At 48.2% G+C, this 16251-nt stretch overlaps 1 protein-coding gene across 3 annotated transcripts in view; it reads left to right on the top strand.

The window, feature by feature from the left end:
- ARID5B (AT-rich interaction domain 5B) overlaps window positions 1–8709 on the top strand; it is a 169601-nt gene extending 160892 nt beyond the window's left edge. For 2 of the 3 annotated variants that reach the window (XM_058189220.1, XM_058189219.1), the window contains one exon: window positions 860–8709. In XM_058189220.1, coding sequence (XP_058045203.1) covers window positions 860–2929 — 2070 coding nt within the window. In that variant the 3' untranslated portion in view covers window positions 2930–8709. The remainder of the gene's footprint in view (window positions 1–859) is intronic. The other variant, XR_009155830.1, reaches the window with a different exon arrangement.
- Window positions 8710–16251: the final 7542 nt, after the last annotated feature.

Raw genomic sequence — 16251 nt, forward strand, 5'->3', positions numbered from 1 at the left:
AAAGCTGCCAAGTTTGAAGACCTCTGGCTTAGCTCATCACGCTGTGGTCAGGGCCTCCTGCCTAAAGCAGGGGTCTCCAACCTTGGTCTCTTTAAGACTTGTGGACTTCAACTCCCAGAGTCCACAAGTCTTAAAGGGACCAAGGTTGGAGACCCCTGGCCTAAAGACTGCTGGGGAAGGAAGGTGATTTTGCAGGATTGTCAGACAGCTGCTCCTCAGGTGAAGCACAGCAATGGCCTCAGCTTCACTCTCTGTGTAAATGGATGGACCGAGGAAACTGAAGGGGGAGATTCTTAGCAAAAGGGTCTGAAGGAACACTCACCATAGGGAAAGCCCAAGACAGCTCTGCTCAGAAGGGGGAGGGGAGCTTTCTGTGCCCCTCCTGGGCATCTTGGCCTGGTTTCCCTCCAGCTCTGCCCTCGGTCCACACTGACCCCCTTCCAGACACTCTAGAAAGGGCTGCCTTGGGTAGCATGGAAAGCTTAAATCTAAAACAGAGATTAAGGGACTCCATTGGGCTGGGTTCGGGTCCTGTCTCCCTGGGCTGCTCCGTGAAGACAGTAGCAGACCCCATCCCTTAATTGACGGGTGGGCCTTCCATGAAGGTTGCTGGGTCTCCATGCAACACTGAAGATGCAGATCAGGAACACAGCTTCGCCTGCTCCTTGTGGTGGGATAGAAGAGAGTCCTAATTCCTCCCCAGGTGGAAAACTCTTGTGGAGGCCACTAGAAAATCCTGCAGGCTTCAGCGCAAGGGCCAAGGGCTTTGTTTACAGAGAGAGAACTTGGCCTTGCCAGCAGATAAGATGCTTGTCTTGGTGGTGTTTTCTCACAGTTTCCTCTCCAAATCTTTTACTAGGGTTCATCGGCCAAAGAGCAGAACGAGGAAGGCTCATTGCAGAAAAGCTTATCGGACCTGACTGCAGCAGAAGCCATGAAGCTCTCGGCCGAAGGGTCTCAGCTCTCCCCTCCGACGGCCCCAAGAGGGGCCTTCCTGGAAGAGGAGGAGGAGCCTCTGGCCGACGTGTCTCTGGTCTCCCCTGAAGCCATGATCAGAAGCCCACCACTGGAGGAGCTGCAGGAGGAGTCCAAGCAGGAACTCTGCGGGGTGTCATGTTTTGCAGATGGCCTCGAGGAGGCGGCCCAGTCAATTCCATTCAGCAACTTCCCCAGCCTCCAGCTGCCCCTCCCAAGTCAGAACGAGATGGAAGACGATAAAATCCCAGAGATGGCGGATTACATTGCCAACTGCACGGTGAAAGTGGATCAGTTGGGCAGCGAGGACATCCACAGCGCCCTGAAGCAGAGCCCCAAAGTGCTGGTGGTGCAGAACTTCGACATGTTCAAGGAGAAGGACCTCCCGAGTCCCTTCAATGGGGATCCCGGGTTTGGTTCCACCCCATTACTCTACTCCAAGGGCAACCCAGGTATCATGTCCCCTCTGGCAAAAAAGAAGCTCCTCTCCCAGGTGAGTGGGGCAGCCCTGTCCTGCGGCAACTACCCCTATGGCTCCCCACCACCATTGATCAGCAAGAAGAAGTTCAGCAGCAAGGACGACCACTTGTCTGGCAGGCCGGGACTGCTGTCTCCCAGGCATTCGATGGACAGTGCAGCGGTCAGCAGGCCATCCGTCATCCAACACGTGCAGAGTTTTAAACCCAAGACTGCGGAGGACAGGAGGCCCACTCACGATGCCTACAGGCATGAGTCCCTGCTCAAGAAAACAGACTCTGAATGTTGCGATTTTTCCAAGCAGCATTTGAGTGCCCTGGCAGAATCCTACGCGCTAAAGTCAGAAATCCAGGACATGAAGGAGCGAATGAATGAGAGGAGGGCCCTGCACCACTCGCACATGCCAGGCTTCCTGGCAGACTTCTATGCCTCCCCTCCCCTCCACGGCCTCTATAGGCGATCTGAGCACCTGGGGAGCCAGCCGTGCTCCAAGTACTTCCCCCGAGACATGTATGGGGAAAATGCTGCTGGGTTTCCTCCCCATAAGCTTCAGGACAGGCGACTGCTCAGCTACCACCCCCCTTTGCACCAGCCAGAGAACAAGACCTCCCGGGAAACCTCCTCAGATGATCAGCCCACAGATCTGAGTCTTCCCAAAGGGGGCCACAAACAGACAACAAAAATCTTGGGAGCCCCTCTCTTGCGGGGTTCATCCAAGGGGGCGGAGGAGGGCAAAAGCACCACCCGGTTCCACTCCTTGGCTGGCCAGCCTCTAAGTGTGGATGGCAATCCAAAGGCTTGTCGGGTCTCCCCAATGACGGTCTCCGCCCCAAAGAAACAGGGGGAGCCCCTCCTGAGGGCCTGCAAGCTGCCAGCCCCGAGAAAGCTGGACGGGATGGTACACCCAGTCCTGAGCCACAAAACCATGGCTCCGGGCATCGGGGCAGCTCGCCCTCTGAAGCGCAGCCTGGAAGACCTGGACAAAGGCCTTTTGGAGAAGAAGGTCCGAGCGGTCTCGCCCTTGCGCTTACCAAAGGAAGCCCCTTCCAAAGAGCTGGACGTGGAGGGCAGCAAGCCAGTGCATGGCCCACCCCCAGGCGGGGCGCTGGAGGGCCACAAATTCCCCCTCTCCAGCCCCATCTTCACAAGCTTGTACCCAGGGACCCTGTGCAGCGGCCTGGGCAGCCGCATGCCCGCAACCGGCTATTCCCACCCCCTGCAGTACTTGAAAAACCAGGCCGCCCTCTCCCCCCTGGTGCAGCCATTCGCGCTCCACTCCTTCATGGTGCACAGACAGTTCCTCACCTCCCCAGGCAGCTCTCAGCAGCTTTACCGGCACTTGGCGGCAGCGTCCCCTGTGGGCAGCTCCTACGGGGACCTTTTGCACAACAGCGTTTATCCTTTGGCGGCTCTGAACCCCCAGCCTGCTTTCCCCCCCTCCCAGCTCTCCTCTGTACACCCGAGCACAAAGTTGTAAATGCTCCTGGAAAACGGCATCCCGCAAATGACATTCCTTCAGCCCGCAATCCTGTCTTGCAAACAAGTATATCAATATTTGTGATAACCAATAAGCGGTTTTGCTCCTCCCTGCTGAGCGCTTTGGGTCTGACTGAGACGCGGCTCCCGCTTAGCTGAGCTTGAGTCCAGACTGCTGGGCGTCCTCCGAGCCTTCACGCTGGTTTGCCTCCTGCTGCACAGAGGGCTGCAGGAAGTTAGGGTTTCCTGGCAGCCGAGGCTCAGGGGTGCCTGGGCCCCAATGCAGAGGAAGGGCCCTCTCGGTTTGCCCCACCCCCCACCCCCAGGCAGCAGCCTTGAAGCCTTTCAGATAAATCCGGAAGGCAGGAAACGCCACCTGGGAGGTTGCTTCTTTGGGTACCATTTCAGAGTTCAAATCAATGCAATGTATAGAAAAACTGTGTCAACTTTCATCTTAACACTATCAGAACAGAAAAAGTAAACACAAAATAGACTGTACATATCTGCTTCAGAAACAAGAATGACCCGTGTCAAGTTCATTTGTATAATTTATGTAAGTTCTTATTTTCCGCGTATCATGTGCTGTTTTTTTTTAAAGAAACAAAAATTAAACAGCTCCTTTTTATTTGCCACTTTTTTTCCTTTTCCTTTTGTTTTTTTTTAGTGCAAAAAAGGAGGCTCTGGATATTAAGGGCTTTTTAAACTTTGCATTTCTCTCTCTCTCTCTCTCTCTCTCTCTCTCTCTCTCTGCCTTTCCTCCTCTGCTTATATTTTGAAGGCAGCTTTTGGGGAGGGGGTTACACCCACTTTCATGGGACAGAAGCCAACTGTGATCAAAAAGTCCCAATCCCCCCCACCCCCCCAGCCTGAGGTTGCTGGGTCCTGCCTCAACCCTTTGGAGCAACTTCCTGCTCGCAGCCGAGTGCAGCTTTCCTGTTTCAAGGCCGGCCTGTTGGTTACCAACTGCAGTGCTCAATCTCCTACAGACTGCCCGACTGTCCTGCATTCCCAAAGGCAGCCTCCCATGCACCATCCGTAGATGACAAGTTTCCGCAGGGGTTGCAAAGCTCTGTTGAGAACTTCAGTCACAGCCATTAGAGCAGTGGTTCTCAACCTTTACAGTGCTGCGACCCCTTTAATGCAATTCCCCACGATGTGGCGACCCCAACCGTAAAATTATTTTCATTTTGAATTTATCGCGCCCTGAAGCCGTATTGGCTAGCGATCTGAACTGCTTGCGACTGCCTTGAGGACGGAGGCATTAAAGCGGAGACTCCTCCCCTATTAAGTTTATCGCACCTGAAGCCAGATTAGGCTAGCGATTGGGAGTGATTGCAGCTGGCTTGAGAGGGAGACATCAGAGCAAAGATTTCTCTCTTTTTTAACTCATCGCGCCTGAAGCCGAATTCGGCTAGCGATTTGAAGAGCCTGCAGCTGGCTTGTGGAGTCAACCATTGGAGCGTGAATCTTCGACTCGCAAGTATACTTCCCATATTTCCGATGGTCTTAGGCGACCCCTGGCAAATCGTCATTCGACCCCCAACAGGGTCCCGACCCACAGGTTGAGAACCGCTGCATTAGAAGAAAGGGAGAACATTTTAGGCAATGATGTTTGGGATCCTGCCACCCAAGGGAATCCCTTGAAAAGAGAGCCTGGTCGATCTGGCTTCTTCAAAGCAGATTCAAGGAAGGGTTGTCCAAGAGCTAGTCTAGCCATTCATTGCTTGAATTCTTGGTTGGTTGATCTCGGCCAGATTCCCCCAAAGTACTTTAAACCTTGGCTCTCTAGCAGTCATAAAGGCAGGGCAATGTAAAAAACTTCGAAGACCCCCGTTATTCCACTGAGCCAGGCCAGGGAGCATCTTGGACTACCTCTTCCTGATTAGGATGCCTTCCAGAGTCTGCGCAAGTTGAGTGAGGCTTTGGCAGAGCCCCTCATTTTATGACCCACCTGTGCTTCGCCTCAGGTGCGCCTCCATCCTATCTGTCCCTACTCCTCCTGCAGAGCTCCCAGCACACCTCTGAACCCTTGGAAGGCAGCCACATCCGATGGGGAGGGGGGAGCATGGATGGCTCCATCTGTGTCTAGCCTGTCTCACTGTGTGCCGCTTCCCCTATGCTGTTCCTGAGTCTCCTCCATCCCATTTCAGCATTCAACTGTGATAAAACAGAACAAAAAGAATAAACCGCACCCACACAAAAATGTATTTAAACATCTGTTTCAATATATTTCTAACATACTTTCTCTCAAAGTTCATAAATCTCAACAATTTTCCTCTTTAAAACATGGGTTGTTGTTTTTTTTTAATCATGAACTGCATAAAAGAATAGCCAAGTGTGAAAACCAAAAAATAACTCCACTCTCATCCACTCCTAGACCAGGAAACAAAGTTCCGTATTAAAATTTGCCAGGAGCCAGTTCTTCCTCCTTGGCTGAAAGAGCAAGAGCTCTTGATGGGGGTTCAGGTCAGGGTCAAAGAGGGGGGATTTTGTGGCAGCCCTCCTGACTCGGGCAGCAGAAGAGCCTCCTCCGGACCCCATCCAGCCTCACTCCAGCTGTTGCGGGAGGTTTCCGTCCGAGATTGGGATCCCAAGGGCTGGGGCAGAACTCGCCTTGCAGGCTAAGGAATGTTCCCAACTCACCCTCTTGGGAACTTCAGTGTGGCCGAAAGAGACTCATATCTCACTTGCCTAGAGCCGGACAAGAAGTTCCAGGCCGGCATCGCTTCTTCCGAAGAGCAGCTGAGCCCAGTTACGCAGCAGCAGCTCTGAGCCTCCAGGCAGGAGGGCAAATTTGACCCCTCCAAGGGGCTGCCGATGCTCTTTCCCCATCCCAAAATCTGTGGCTTCTTGGCCTTTGCCCTGGACGTCTGTGCAGAAAGGCCGTGGTTGAAGGAAACCCCCAGCAATGCCAGGATCCGAATCTGCCCCAGTGTTCCAGTGCAGTAAATCATCCAACCAACGGGATCTAGTGGAAATTACTTAAAATGCAACTCGCCTGCATGCCCTACATCCTATATTAAAACTGACTGTGATTCAAAGCCTAACGCGATATATAATGTAAGCTACTTAATATATATATATTGGTGGGGGAAACACAGTTATAGACAGCTATTGTTATCTTCAGTTAAATGCTTTTATGTTCTTGCGCATAATTATACTAACTGACGGTGCATAAGCAGGCTTGTAGAACCTAGCACATACCTCGGCTGGGATGGGTTTGAGCGGAGGAGGTTGGTTTTCCTATTGGCTGAGTAGTGAATGCAAAGACCACCTTCAGCCCAGTCAAAAGGCTTGCTCGTTTGCACTAACCCCGAGTAATCCCCACTCAAGGTGGGGAGGCAGGTGGCTGGCCAGGCTGGGGAGTCGGAGGAGCTGCGGCTGGTTTTGGAATCGGGATAATTTTCAGAGTGGCTGCTTGGAGGCGCCTCTTTGTCCCTCAGGCGGCCCTGTTTTGCTGGCAAGGGGAGACTATCAGCCACGACCATCTCTCCTTGCAGTCCCATAGCCTGCCTAATGCTTTGAGGGCAGAGATAGCTGCTCTTCTCTGCCAGGGCCAGGTGGGACCATTCACAATAGAGGTCTCCAACCTTGGTCCCTTTAAGACTTGTGGACTTCAACTCCCAGAGTCCCTCAGCCAGCAAAGCTGGCTGAGGAACTCTGGGAGTTGAAGTCCACAAGTCTTAAAGGGACCAAGGTTGGAGACCCCTGATTCAGACTGTTTTCAGGCACCTTGGTGGAGAGTTATTTCCCTCTTTGGTTCAGAAGAAAAATGCATTTATTGTCAGAAAACTCACGCTATCTTGGCCGTTTCGAGGGCAAATGGGAAGTAGCGATGGCATGACAGGCTCCCTTGTGGGGAGCAGGAAGCCCTCCTCCTCTTCTTTGTTTTAAGGTTCAATTTCTATTAAGTCTTAAATTTTCTACTGGCAGATAACCACTTTTTGTGTCTTAAATGGGGCTTTGTTGGAGTTCAAGAGGCCTTGTGACTGAATAAAATTGCGCAAGTTTTTCTTTGTGCAATCAAGCCATTGTTACTAGTAGACAGGCAAGAGAATGAGCAAAATCTAATTGGCAGCAGAAAGGAAGAAATCTCTCGAGTGGACTTTGCTTCCCAGAAGTGTTGCAATTCCAGTCCACTCTGCTCGGGATTTAAAGATTTTTGAAAGCTGGTAAGATCAAAGACAAAGAAAAATGCTTTTCATATAACATCCTGTTAAAACCTAAAGGCACTATACTAGGCAAGGCATTTTGCAGTTGGATGCTTATGGTAATAATTAGAACAGAGAGCAGTTGGCCATTTTAATAAAGCTCCCAAATAAAACCCATACGTCTCTTGGCTTGTTGAAGCACTGCATGAATGAAAGACGCCGGGCAGGCCAAGCACCCCTTGTCAGAGGAACATTCCTGCTCTTGGAGTCACCTCCGTCCCACCCAAAAGTCACCTTGGCATCTAGCTGGGCAACAGGATTCCAGAGCAGCTCTAGAGATTTTGGTATGAATGCCCCTGGGTGAGGGCACCCCCTGACCTTCAGGGGAAGATCTGGCTGTGGGTCGCAATCCCTTCCCTGGCAGGGGGTGGTTACTGGGGTCTGCCATGCCTGGCCTTGCTTGTTTCCCTTTGTCTCCAAGGCTGGATGGGTGAGCTTTGCCTCAATGTGTGGGGACATCCTTTAACTTCAAAAGGATGTGGAAGAAATGGCTGCTCCTCCGGGACCTTCCCACCTTTTCAAAAGAGAACCTGTTTTTTTCATGTTTCCACATGAACTTGGAAAATACGGCTGCTTTCTTGTGTTGACCCATTGAAGCAGCTGCATCTTTAATGTGCACCTTCAGTCAGAGGTGGGTTTCAACAGGTTCTGACTAGTTCTGGGGAACCGGTAGCGGAAATTTTGTGTAGTTTACAGAACCAGTAAATACCACCTCTGAATGGCCCCGCCCCCATTTATTCTCTGCCTTCCGAGTCCCAGCTGATCGGGAGGAAATGGGGATTTTGCACTAACCTTCCCCTGCCATGCCCACCAAGCCATGCCACGCCCACCAAGCCACGCCCACAGAACTGGTAGTAAAAAAAAATTGAATCCCACCACTGCCTTCAATGTTCTGAGACATTTCTCCCAAGTAATTTTAAGAGCATGCACAATCTATTTTTCTTCAATCTTAAGTAGATCTGGCCAGAACACATTACAATAGGGATGGTCAAATTTGCCCCTGTTCATGATTTGTATCATTTAGAATGGGGAAAAATATGTCTAAAACATGAGGCCTGTAGAACTAAAGCTTATCTTGAGCAGTTAGCTGATGTTTGCTGTAAATATATTTGATATTTTACATGTATTTCCTCCTCCCCAATATTATAAATATGACCTAAAGGCAGCATAATCTACAGGTTGTTCATACCTTGTTTTAAGCATTCTTTTGTTTGTACATAGTGTACACATTTTTGTCATTTATGTTACTGTAGGTTATATGCCTGATAAGGTGATTATCTGTAAATAGAAAAAAATGGCCCAATAATAAATATCACAGAGTTCCTCATTTTTCAAAAAAATAAAAGGGTTATTGAGTAACCTTTCGCATTGATTAAATTTAACACTACCAGAAAGAAATAAAAGCTGAGCCAAGTATAAACACTCCAATTTTTGTATGTTTGCCAAATTGTATGTATTAATGCTTTTGATACTGTATTATGTGCCAATAGTTTCCCAAACACATAGCAGGCAGAAGATATTTTGTACTTTTTGATCCACTGTAATATTTAATAAAAAATGTTACTATCTGTCTCTTTTTGTGTTTATGTATAAAATTTAATTTCCTTAGTTCTTTCAGAGAGAATTGCAGGCTGCTCCGCTAATGCTTTTATTAACCTCTTAAAAGCAATTTATCTGAAAGCAGCACATGGACACACACATATACTCACACAATCTGTAACAAATGAACATAATTTAACTACCATTCAGGCACCAAAAATATCTCCAGATAGGTAGCTACGTCTTTGCAAATTAAAGAATAGGAGTGGATAGAGATGTTGTATTAAGGTTTGTTTGGCTTAGTTGTTTTTCAAGTCCAAGAAAAGAAAAAAAGAATTCTATAATTAAATGCATTAGATAAATCTATGGAGTATTTTGCACGTTCTATATGTATTTACTACTTTACACAGATTGTCTTGGTCCACTTAGTAGGAATACCGAGCGTTTGCACACGCAAGCCCCAAAATCTTGTTTCGCGGCTCCTGTAAGTGATGGAGGACTCTCAGCTGAATCCACCGCAGAGCAACAAGGAGCCCTGGCTGGGAGGTAGAGTGGGGGCTGCAAGGAAATTTAGGTTTCCACTCACAGGAGGTTCGTCTCTCTGCAGTTTGAGTCTGTGAAGCCAGTGATGCTCTCGGTCTGCAGCAGCAGCAGCTCTGGGGCTCTTGAGAGGCCTCCAGAATAATGCAACATTGCCTCGTGGCAGTGGAATGAAAACTGGGCAGAGCAGATTCCGCAGTAATAACAATAGACTTATATCCTTCTTCACAGGGCTTTACAGCCCTCTTTAAACAGTTTACAGCAGCGGTTCTCAACCTGTGGGTCGGGACCCCGTTGGGGGTCGAATGACGATTTGCCAGGGGTCGCCTAAGACCATCGGAAATATGGGAAGTATACTTGCGAGTCAAAGAATCACACACCAATGGTTGACTCCACAAGCCAGCTGCAGGATCTTCAAATCGCCAGTCGAATTCGGCTTCAGGTGCAATGAATTAAAAAAGAGAGAAAACTTTGCTCTGATGTCTCCCTCTCAAGCCAGCTGCAATCACTCCCAATCGCTAGCCTAATCTGGCTTCAGGCGCCATAAACTTAATAGGGGAGGAGTCTCCACTTTAATGCCTCCGTCCTCAAGGCAATCGCAAGCAGTTCAGATCACTAGCCAATACGGCTTCAGGGCGCGATAAATTCAAAACGGAAATAATTTTATGGTTGGGGTCACCACATCATGGGGAATTGTATTAAAGGGGTCGCCACATCGTGGGGAATTGTATTAAAGGGGTCACAGCACTATAAAGGTTGAGAACCACTGGTTTACAGAGTCAGCCTCTTGCCCACAACAATCTGGGTCCTCATTTTACCAACTTCAGAAGAATGGAAGACTGAGTCAACCTTGAGCCGGTGAGATTCGAACTGCTGAACTGCTGGCAATTGGCAGTCAACAGAATTAAAATGGGGAAGACTTTTGTAACTAAGAGAAGGTTTTCATGTGACCATCACAGAAAACTGCTGAAGCAGAAATGCTGATTCGTGGACCTTTACCTGACAGAAGAAAGTCTCTATTTTCACAGAAGATTTCAAGAAAAGTAAAGCGATTGCAAGCCCACATTAAACCAAGAAAGCCAGTGTGATATAGAGAAGGGCTGGACAAGAACTGGGAAGAGGCAACTTCTGGTCATTCCTCACTGGGTGACTTTGAGCCACTCCTGCCCAGCCTATCACCCAGGAGTGTGATGATGGGGAATAAGGCAGGAAGGAAGGATCTGATGCCTGCATCACCGTCATTGCCCTCATCATCTGATGCACAGGTACAGCTAAGGTTGATAACTTTCACCTGTTCCATCATGCTAAATATTATGTAAAAGCCTAGGTTGACTAACACCAATAGTTGTGGGGCAAGATCATGACCTCTTCTGTCCCTCACAGCTTTGGCCAATCACATCTTCATGTCAGGCTTTTCATGAGAAAGAGAGAGATGGAGAGACAGAGGGAAGGAGGGAGGGAGAGAGGAGGGGGGATTATGTAAAAGGCATGTCAAATTTTTCAACTTTCAATATCCAAATATTAGGGGTGCTCAAAAGTTGTGACAAGCCTTGGGGATGGTAAAGATTTTTTTGTTACTTTAACATAATTTAGATGTGCTTCATAAGTACCTACATAAATATAATAATGTTTTAACATTATGTTTGTTTCATTTCACAAGTGCAGCTGTTTTTCTCTTTTTGTTAAATGTTATTTTGTCTGAGAGTGCTAATACTACTGGCCTTGTTTCCTGTGAGTGTGATAACTGATCTGTAATGGCTCCTAAAAAAACGAACAAGACTGGGAAAGTTCACTCATATGAGCAACTGAATTGGGAGTGGCAGAGACTTGTTGCAGTCTGAACTCCTAACACTGTGAGACGTTCTCAGATATGGCCTACCGTTAAGAGAACAAAGTAGTGTTGATGCTAGAAACTACCCAGCAGCTAGTCTTGCAAGAGACATATATCCAAAAGTGCTTGAAAAGTGGGAACAAGCAAACAGTTCTTTTGTGACCCCTGTTGTAAATTCACCAGTGACAATCTTGAACAAGATCCAAGAGAGCTGGGATCAAGCCAAAAAAATAACTCTTGGGAGAGGAAAGCTAGATGTCAAAGAGGCTTTCACTGTGAAGCTTGACAAACTGTTTGACATCCTCAACTGCAAGTGTCAAATTGTTCTGTGTGCCAAATTTGGCTGCCCTGCTGGCTGCAAAAAAGAAGCTCACATTAGCTGTACCTGCCCTAAGGAGACGAAGAGATCTGTTCTGTCTCCTTCCCCACCTCAGAGTAATGAGCTGGCCTTCAGCCAGTGGATTCACGGCTCTTATCAGTCCTGTCGTGTCCCACTCCTCCGCTGACGGCCGGGTCAGGGAAATCCGAATCAGGCTTGCCTCTGCAGCTCTGCCCAAAGTCCTAGCAAAGTCCTCAGAGCAGGCAGGAGACCAGTAAGTGACTTCAGCAAGATAAGTTCGACTTTGCCTGACTCAGAGACTGCCAGAAAGCAGATCCTTTATATAGGCCATGGGGTGTGGCTCCATGACTCAGCACTCACTAAGGTCTGCCCCTCCCTTCCTTCTGTTGCCTCCGCCTAGCCAATCTTCTGATGCGAGGGTCACTCCAATCAGCTGTTGGAAGTAAACTTTCCTCAGGCTCACATGCTGTGGAGGAGTGGGAGGGGTCTAGCTGCTCCGTTTGCCTGGGCATGGAGCCAGGGCTGGGGCCGGGGGATGCTCCCTCCTCTGCAGCCTGCTTGGGCATGGAGCCAGGGCTGGGACCGGGAGGTGCCCCCTCCTCTGTAGCTTGTCTGGGCATGGAGCCAGGACTGGGGCCGGGAGGCATACATTCCTCCGTGTTCGGGAGCAGATAAGCAGACCCCGGCTGCGGTGAGAGCGGACAAGACACAACAAGTCTTGGCAGAGAACTTGCCGAAGTTCAAGCAAATGAACTGCTTGCCGAAGTTCAAACAAATGACTCGCAGAGTAAGACTTCATCTCTCTTTGAAACGGTTCAGCTAATCTTTTCCTCCCCATGGAGTGCGAGCTGTTCCAAAGCTCCTTATATATCCTGTGGGGTGTGGCTCCTGCCCCACCCTTCCCTTTGATGACGCCGCCTCTCTAATCTTCTGAAGCACGGTTTAATCCAAGCTTGATTATTATCAGCTGCGTCTGAAGGCGTAGCCTGGGGAAGGGAGGAATTGGGATGACAGCCTCATTAAGTCCTCCAACTGGCCTGGTTCTGGCTCCTGGAGCCAAGCCAAAGGTATCGGTGTTCCCAAGGTAAGCCTTACTGGCCCTTCCCCCTCACTCTCGGAGTCACTTTCGGGCATGGGGCCAGGTTCGGGGGCTGGAGTCACAACAAGACCATTGAAGGAACTTGCTTTCATTAAAGACCAGCGAGACAAGATTGGCTCTTTTGGATCGCACCAGACTGGTTTGCCAGATGTGCCTGAGCAGAAACAACCAGGCAAAAGGCAAAAGGGGCAAGGCGATGAGAGACAAAGACTCACTAAATATAAGCAGAGAATCTTCTCCAGAAACACTACACTGCTAACCAGAGCATACAAAACATTTGCTAGACCAATTCTCGAATACAGCTCGACTGTCTGGAACCCATACCTTATTTTGGACATTAGTACAATTGACCGTGTCCAGAAATATTTTACAAGAAGAGTTCTCCGCTCCTCTGATCACAACAAAATACCTTATGCCACCAGACTTAGAAAATTTAGAACTCCGCCGCCTTCAACATGACCTGTGTTTAACTCATAGAATCATCTATTGCAATGTCCTTCCTGTTGACGACTACTTCAGCTTCAATCGCAACAATACACGAGCACACAATAGATTTAAGCTTAATGTGAACCGCTTCAATCTTGATTGCAGAAAATATGACTTCAGTAACAAAGTTGTTAATGCCTGGAATGCACTACCTGACTCTGTGGTCTCTTCCCAAAATCCCCAAAGCTTTAACCAAAGACTATCTACTGTTGACCTCACCCCATTCCTAAGAGGTCTGTAAGGGCATAAGAGCACCAGCGTGCCTACCGTTCCTGTCCTAATGTTCCCTTTGGTTGTATCCAATTCGTATGGTTATTTCATGCTTATATATATATTGCTGTGTTTGACAAATAAATAAATAAAAAAAATAGAAGTATTCCAGACATTTCGATACTGACAAATGAAGGAATTATCTCTTATGATGAAAATGAAGGACAGGCGACTGATGATGAAATGAAGAGGCATGTGATGAAAGTTATGAAGATGCCTTAGACCCATGATGGCGAACCCAGGGCATGCGTGAGTTCTCTATGGGCATGTGTGCTGTCGCCAGATGCTCTTCTGGTTTCCAGAGTGTGCATGCATGCTGGCTAGCTGGTCTTTGCACACACCACAGCACCGGAAACCTGAAGACCAGGTGGCTGGCATGTGCATGCACACTGATCAGCACACACATGTCCGTGCATTCCGGTTTGGGCACTCAGTGCCGAAAAGGTTTGCCATCACTGCCTTAGACCAGGGGTCTGCAAACTTGGCTCTTTTAAGACTTGTGGACTTCAACTCCCAGAGTTCCTCAGCCAGCTTTGCAAACTTCAACTCTGGGAGTTGAAGTCCACAAGTCTTAAAAGAGCCAAGTTTGCAGACCCCTGGTCTAAGGAGGTGCATGAATGTGTTAATTTATAGCACCTTCTTCCCAGTAGCGCATGTCACTTCTGAGCAGCTATTAGGGACTCAGTGAAAGCATCAGGGGTGTCCTTAAAACAAGCTGAGCCAACCTTCCTGTGTTTTCCTCTGGCTGGAACAGAGCTGGGTCTGTTCTACCCATCCTCCCCGGCCCTCCCCGGCAAAGCTGGCTGCGGAACTCTGGGAGTTGAAGTCCACAAGTCTTAAAAGAGCCAAGTTTGCAGACCCCTGCCTTAGACCAAACACATGTGTACTCTATTTCAAAATACAATACAATAGATTAGAAATAACAAATGTCACTATGCAGAGCATAAGATATGGTATTGGTCTAAGTTATAGTGACCAGACATCCCGCTTTTGGCAGGACAGTCCCGCTTTTTAATAATTTGTCCTGTGTCCCGCGGCAATTCCAAAAAGTCCCGATTTTTTTTTGTTTCACTCCCATTCTGAAAATGGGAGGCGGCAACACAAGAGGAGGAGGCGGAGAAGGGGGAGTGGCAGAGAAGGGGGCGCGAGAGGGAGGAGAGACGCTGCTTGACTTCACCCGAGAGGAAGAGAAGAGCCAAGAGGAGAGCCGAGCCTGCCTGGAAGAGCCGAGAGGAGAGCCGAGCCTGCCTGGAAGAACGGAGAAGCAGCAGCCACTCCTCCTCCTTCAGGCAGATGGCAAGACTCAGCACGCATGTGCAGCCCCCCCCCCCACCGTCAGTGGTGTCCCGCTTTGCCATCGCTGAAATCTGGTCACTTTAGTCTAAGTGCCACTGCTGCCATTATCATAGATGTTGGCTTGATCACCAAAGAAGACAAGAGACCTGTAGTTGACCACAATAAAGTCAAAAGAGCCCAGGAAAAAATGATGAAGATCAGGAATTTGATGAGTTCTGTTAGAAGGGCAAAATAAAATGCATCTTTTTCGAAGGCCGTATAGCTGCAAGTAAAGTTTTGCTGAAAGCAAACCATTCAGAGCAGCAATTCCGCAGTACCATCAAAGAAGAACATTATTCTGTGTGCAGTGAGCCGGGTGGAAGATATTTTCATCATTTCACTCCAGAAAAAGGCTCAAAAACAGGAAAACCTGCTCAAGTGATTGCAGATAATCTGGTGTATTTCAGGAAGAAGAAAGGCGCTGACAAAAGCTTGAAGGCCATTGGAGGAGATTCTACAAATGTTAATACTGGCTGTGAAGGTGATCAAGCTTGATCGGAAGCTGATATGGTGGTGTGAGTACTCCACATGCATGAGTTACCCCTACAATACTTAATCACAAAATTGGATGGGAAGACCTTATCTAACAACAAATGAGCAGATAAAATTGGCAATATTCTAGACAGTGCAACAGAACTTGACATTGATCCTTCATTCAACAGAGTTTTAATTGGTGAGCCTCTCATTTCACTGAGTGACAGTGTTGTAAAGGATCTCTCTATTAATTGTGTGTGTATGTGTGTGTGTGTGTGTGTGTACATACAAGTGTGTGTATATATATATATGTATACTTTGCTCACAGAAGCACGAAGCTGAAAACACCAGCCTGAAGATGAGGAGTGAGACCTCGTCGAAACATCGCCAAGATACTCTCAACCTTACACGGGCAAAGACCCGAAAATGCCAAGACCTACACATACGTGTGTGTGTGTGTGTGTGTGTGTGTACACATACATACATATACATACACGTATATGGGATCACACAGGCAATAAAGGCAGGAGAACTTCTCACAGATCTGGCTCTTCTGGAAATGGCTCTTCTGGTTGACAACTGCAAATAGGCTTTGTCGAATATGGGTTTCAAAACTCAAAACATGGCTTTAACAAAACATCTCCAAAACTTAGGAATGATCCTGGATTACATCGTTAGTGTGAACTACCCTTGCTGATTCAACATCAAAGTAAAACATTCCTGGATTGAAGGCTCGTGGAATGTATTGTTCCAGCTGCAGCAAGTCAGCAAAAGAAGGCTGTAGTAGATGCTCTTTTGCCAACCATTCAGTGCTCAGCATGGTTACACTTTCAGTGAAATGATAATCCAGACACTCTTGTGTTCAGATGACATTCAAGAGAGGAGAGCTGGTGTGCAAAAGATGATTGACTTGCAGAGTGCAGACGATGATGCGCTGGGAGATTTTTCTGCACATGCAAGAAAAATGCCTTTAATCAATCTCAGAACATCCACTCTGCTGGAGCTGATTGACTGGTCAGGTGTTGTTCTGTTTCCCTCCCCCAATACTCCCAACAAAGAGTCAGTCAAAGGCCTTCTTTTCTAGTTTATTTACAAGACAAATGTTCTGGCCACGTCTACCCACGGGGCCTGCCAAGTCTTTGGAGATAACTAGGAAATTATAGATAAGGCCGGAGTTAATTACTAAGATATTCTTCCC

The sequence above is a fragment of the Ahaetulla prasina genome, chromosome 6, assembly GCF_028640845.1.
Source record: "Ahaetulla prasina isolate Xishuangbanna chromosome 6, ASM2864084v1, whole genome shotgun sequence".
Classification (NCBI taxonomy): Eukaryota; Metazoa; Chordata; class Lepidosauria; order Squamata; family Colubridae; genus Ahaetulla; species Ahaetulla prasina.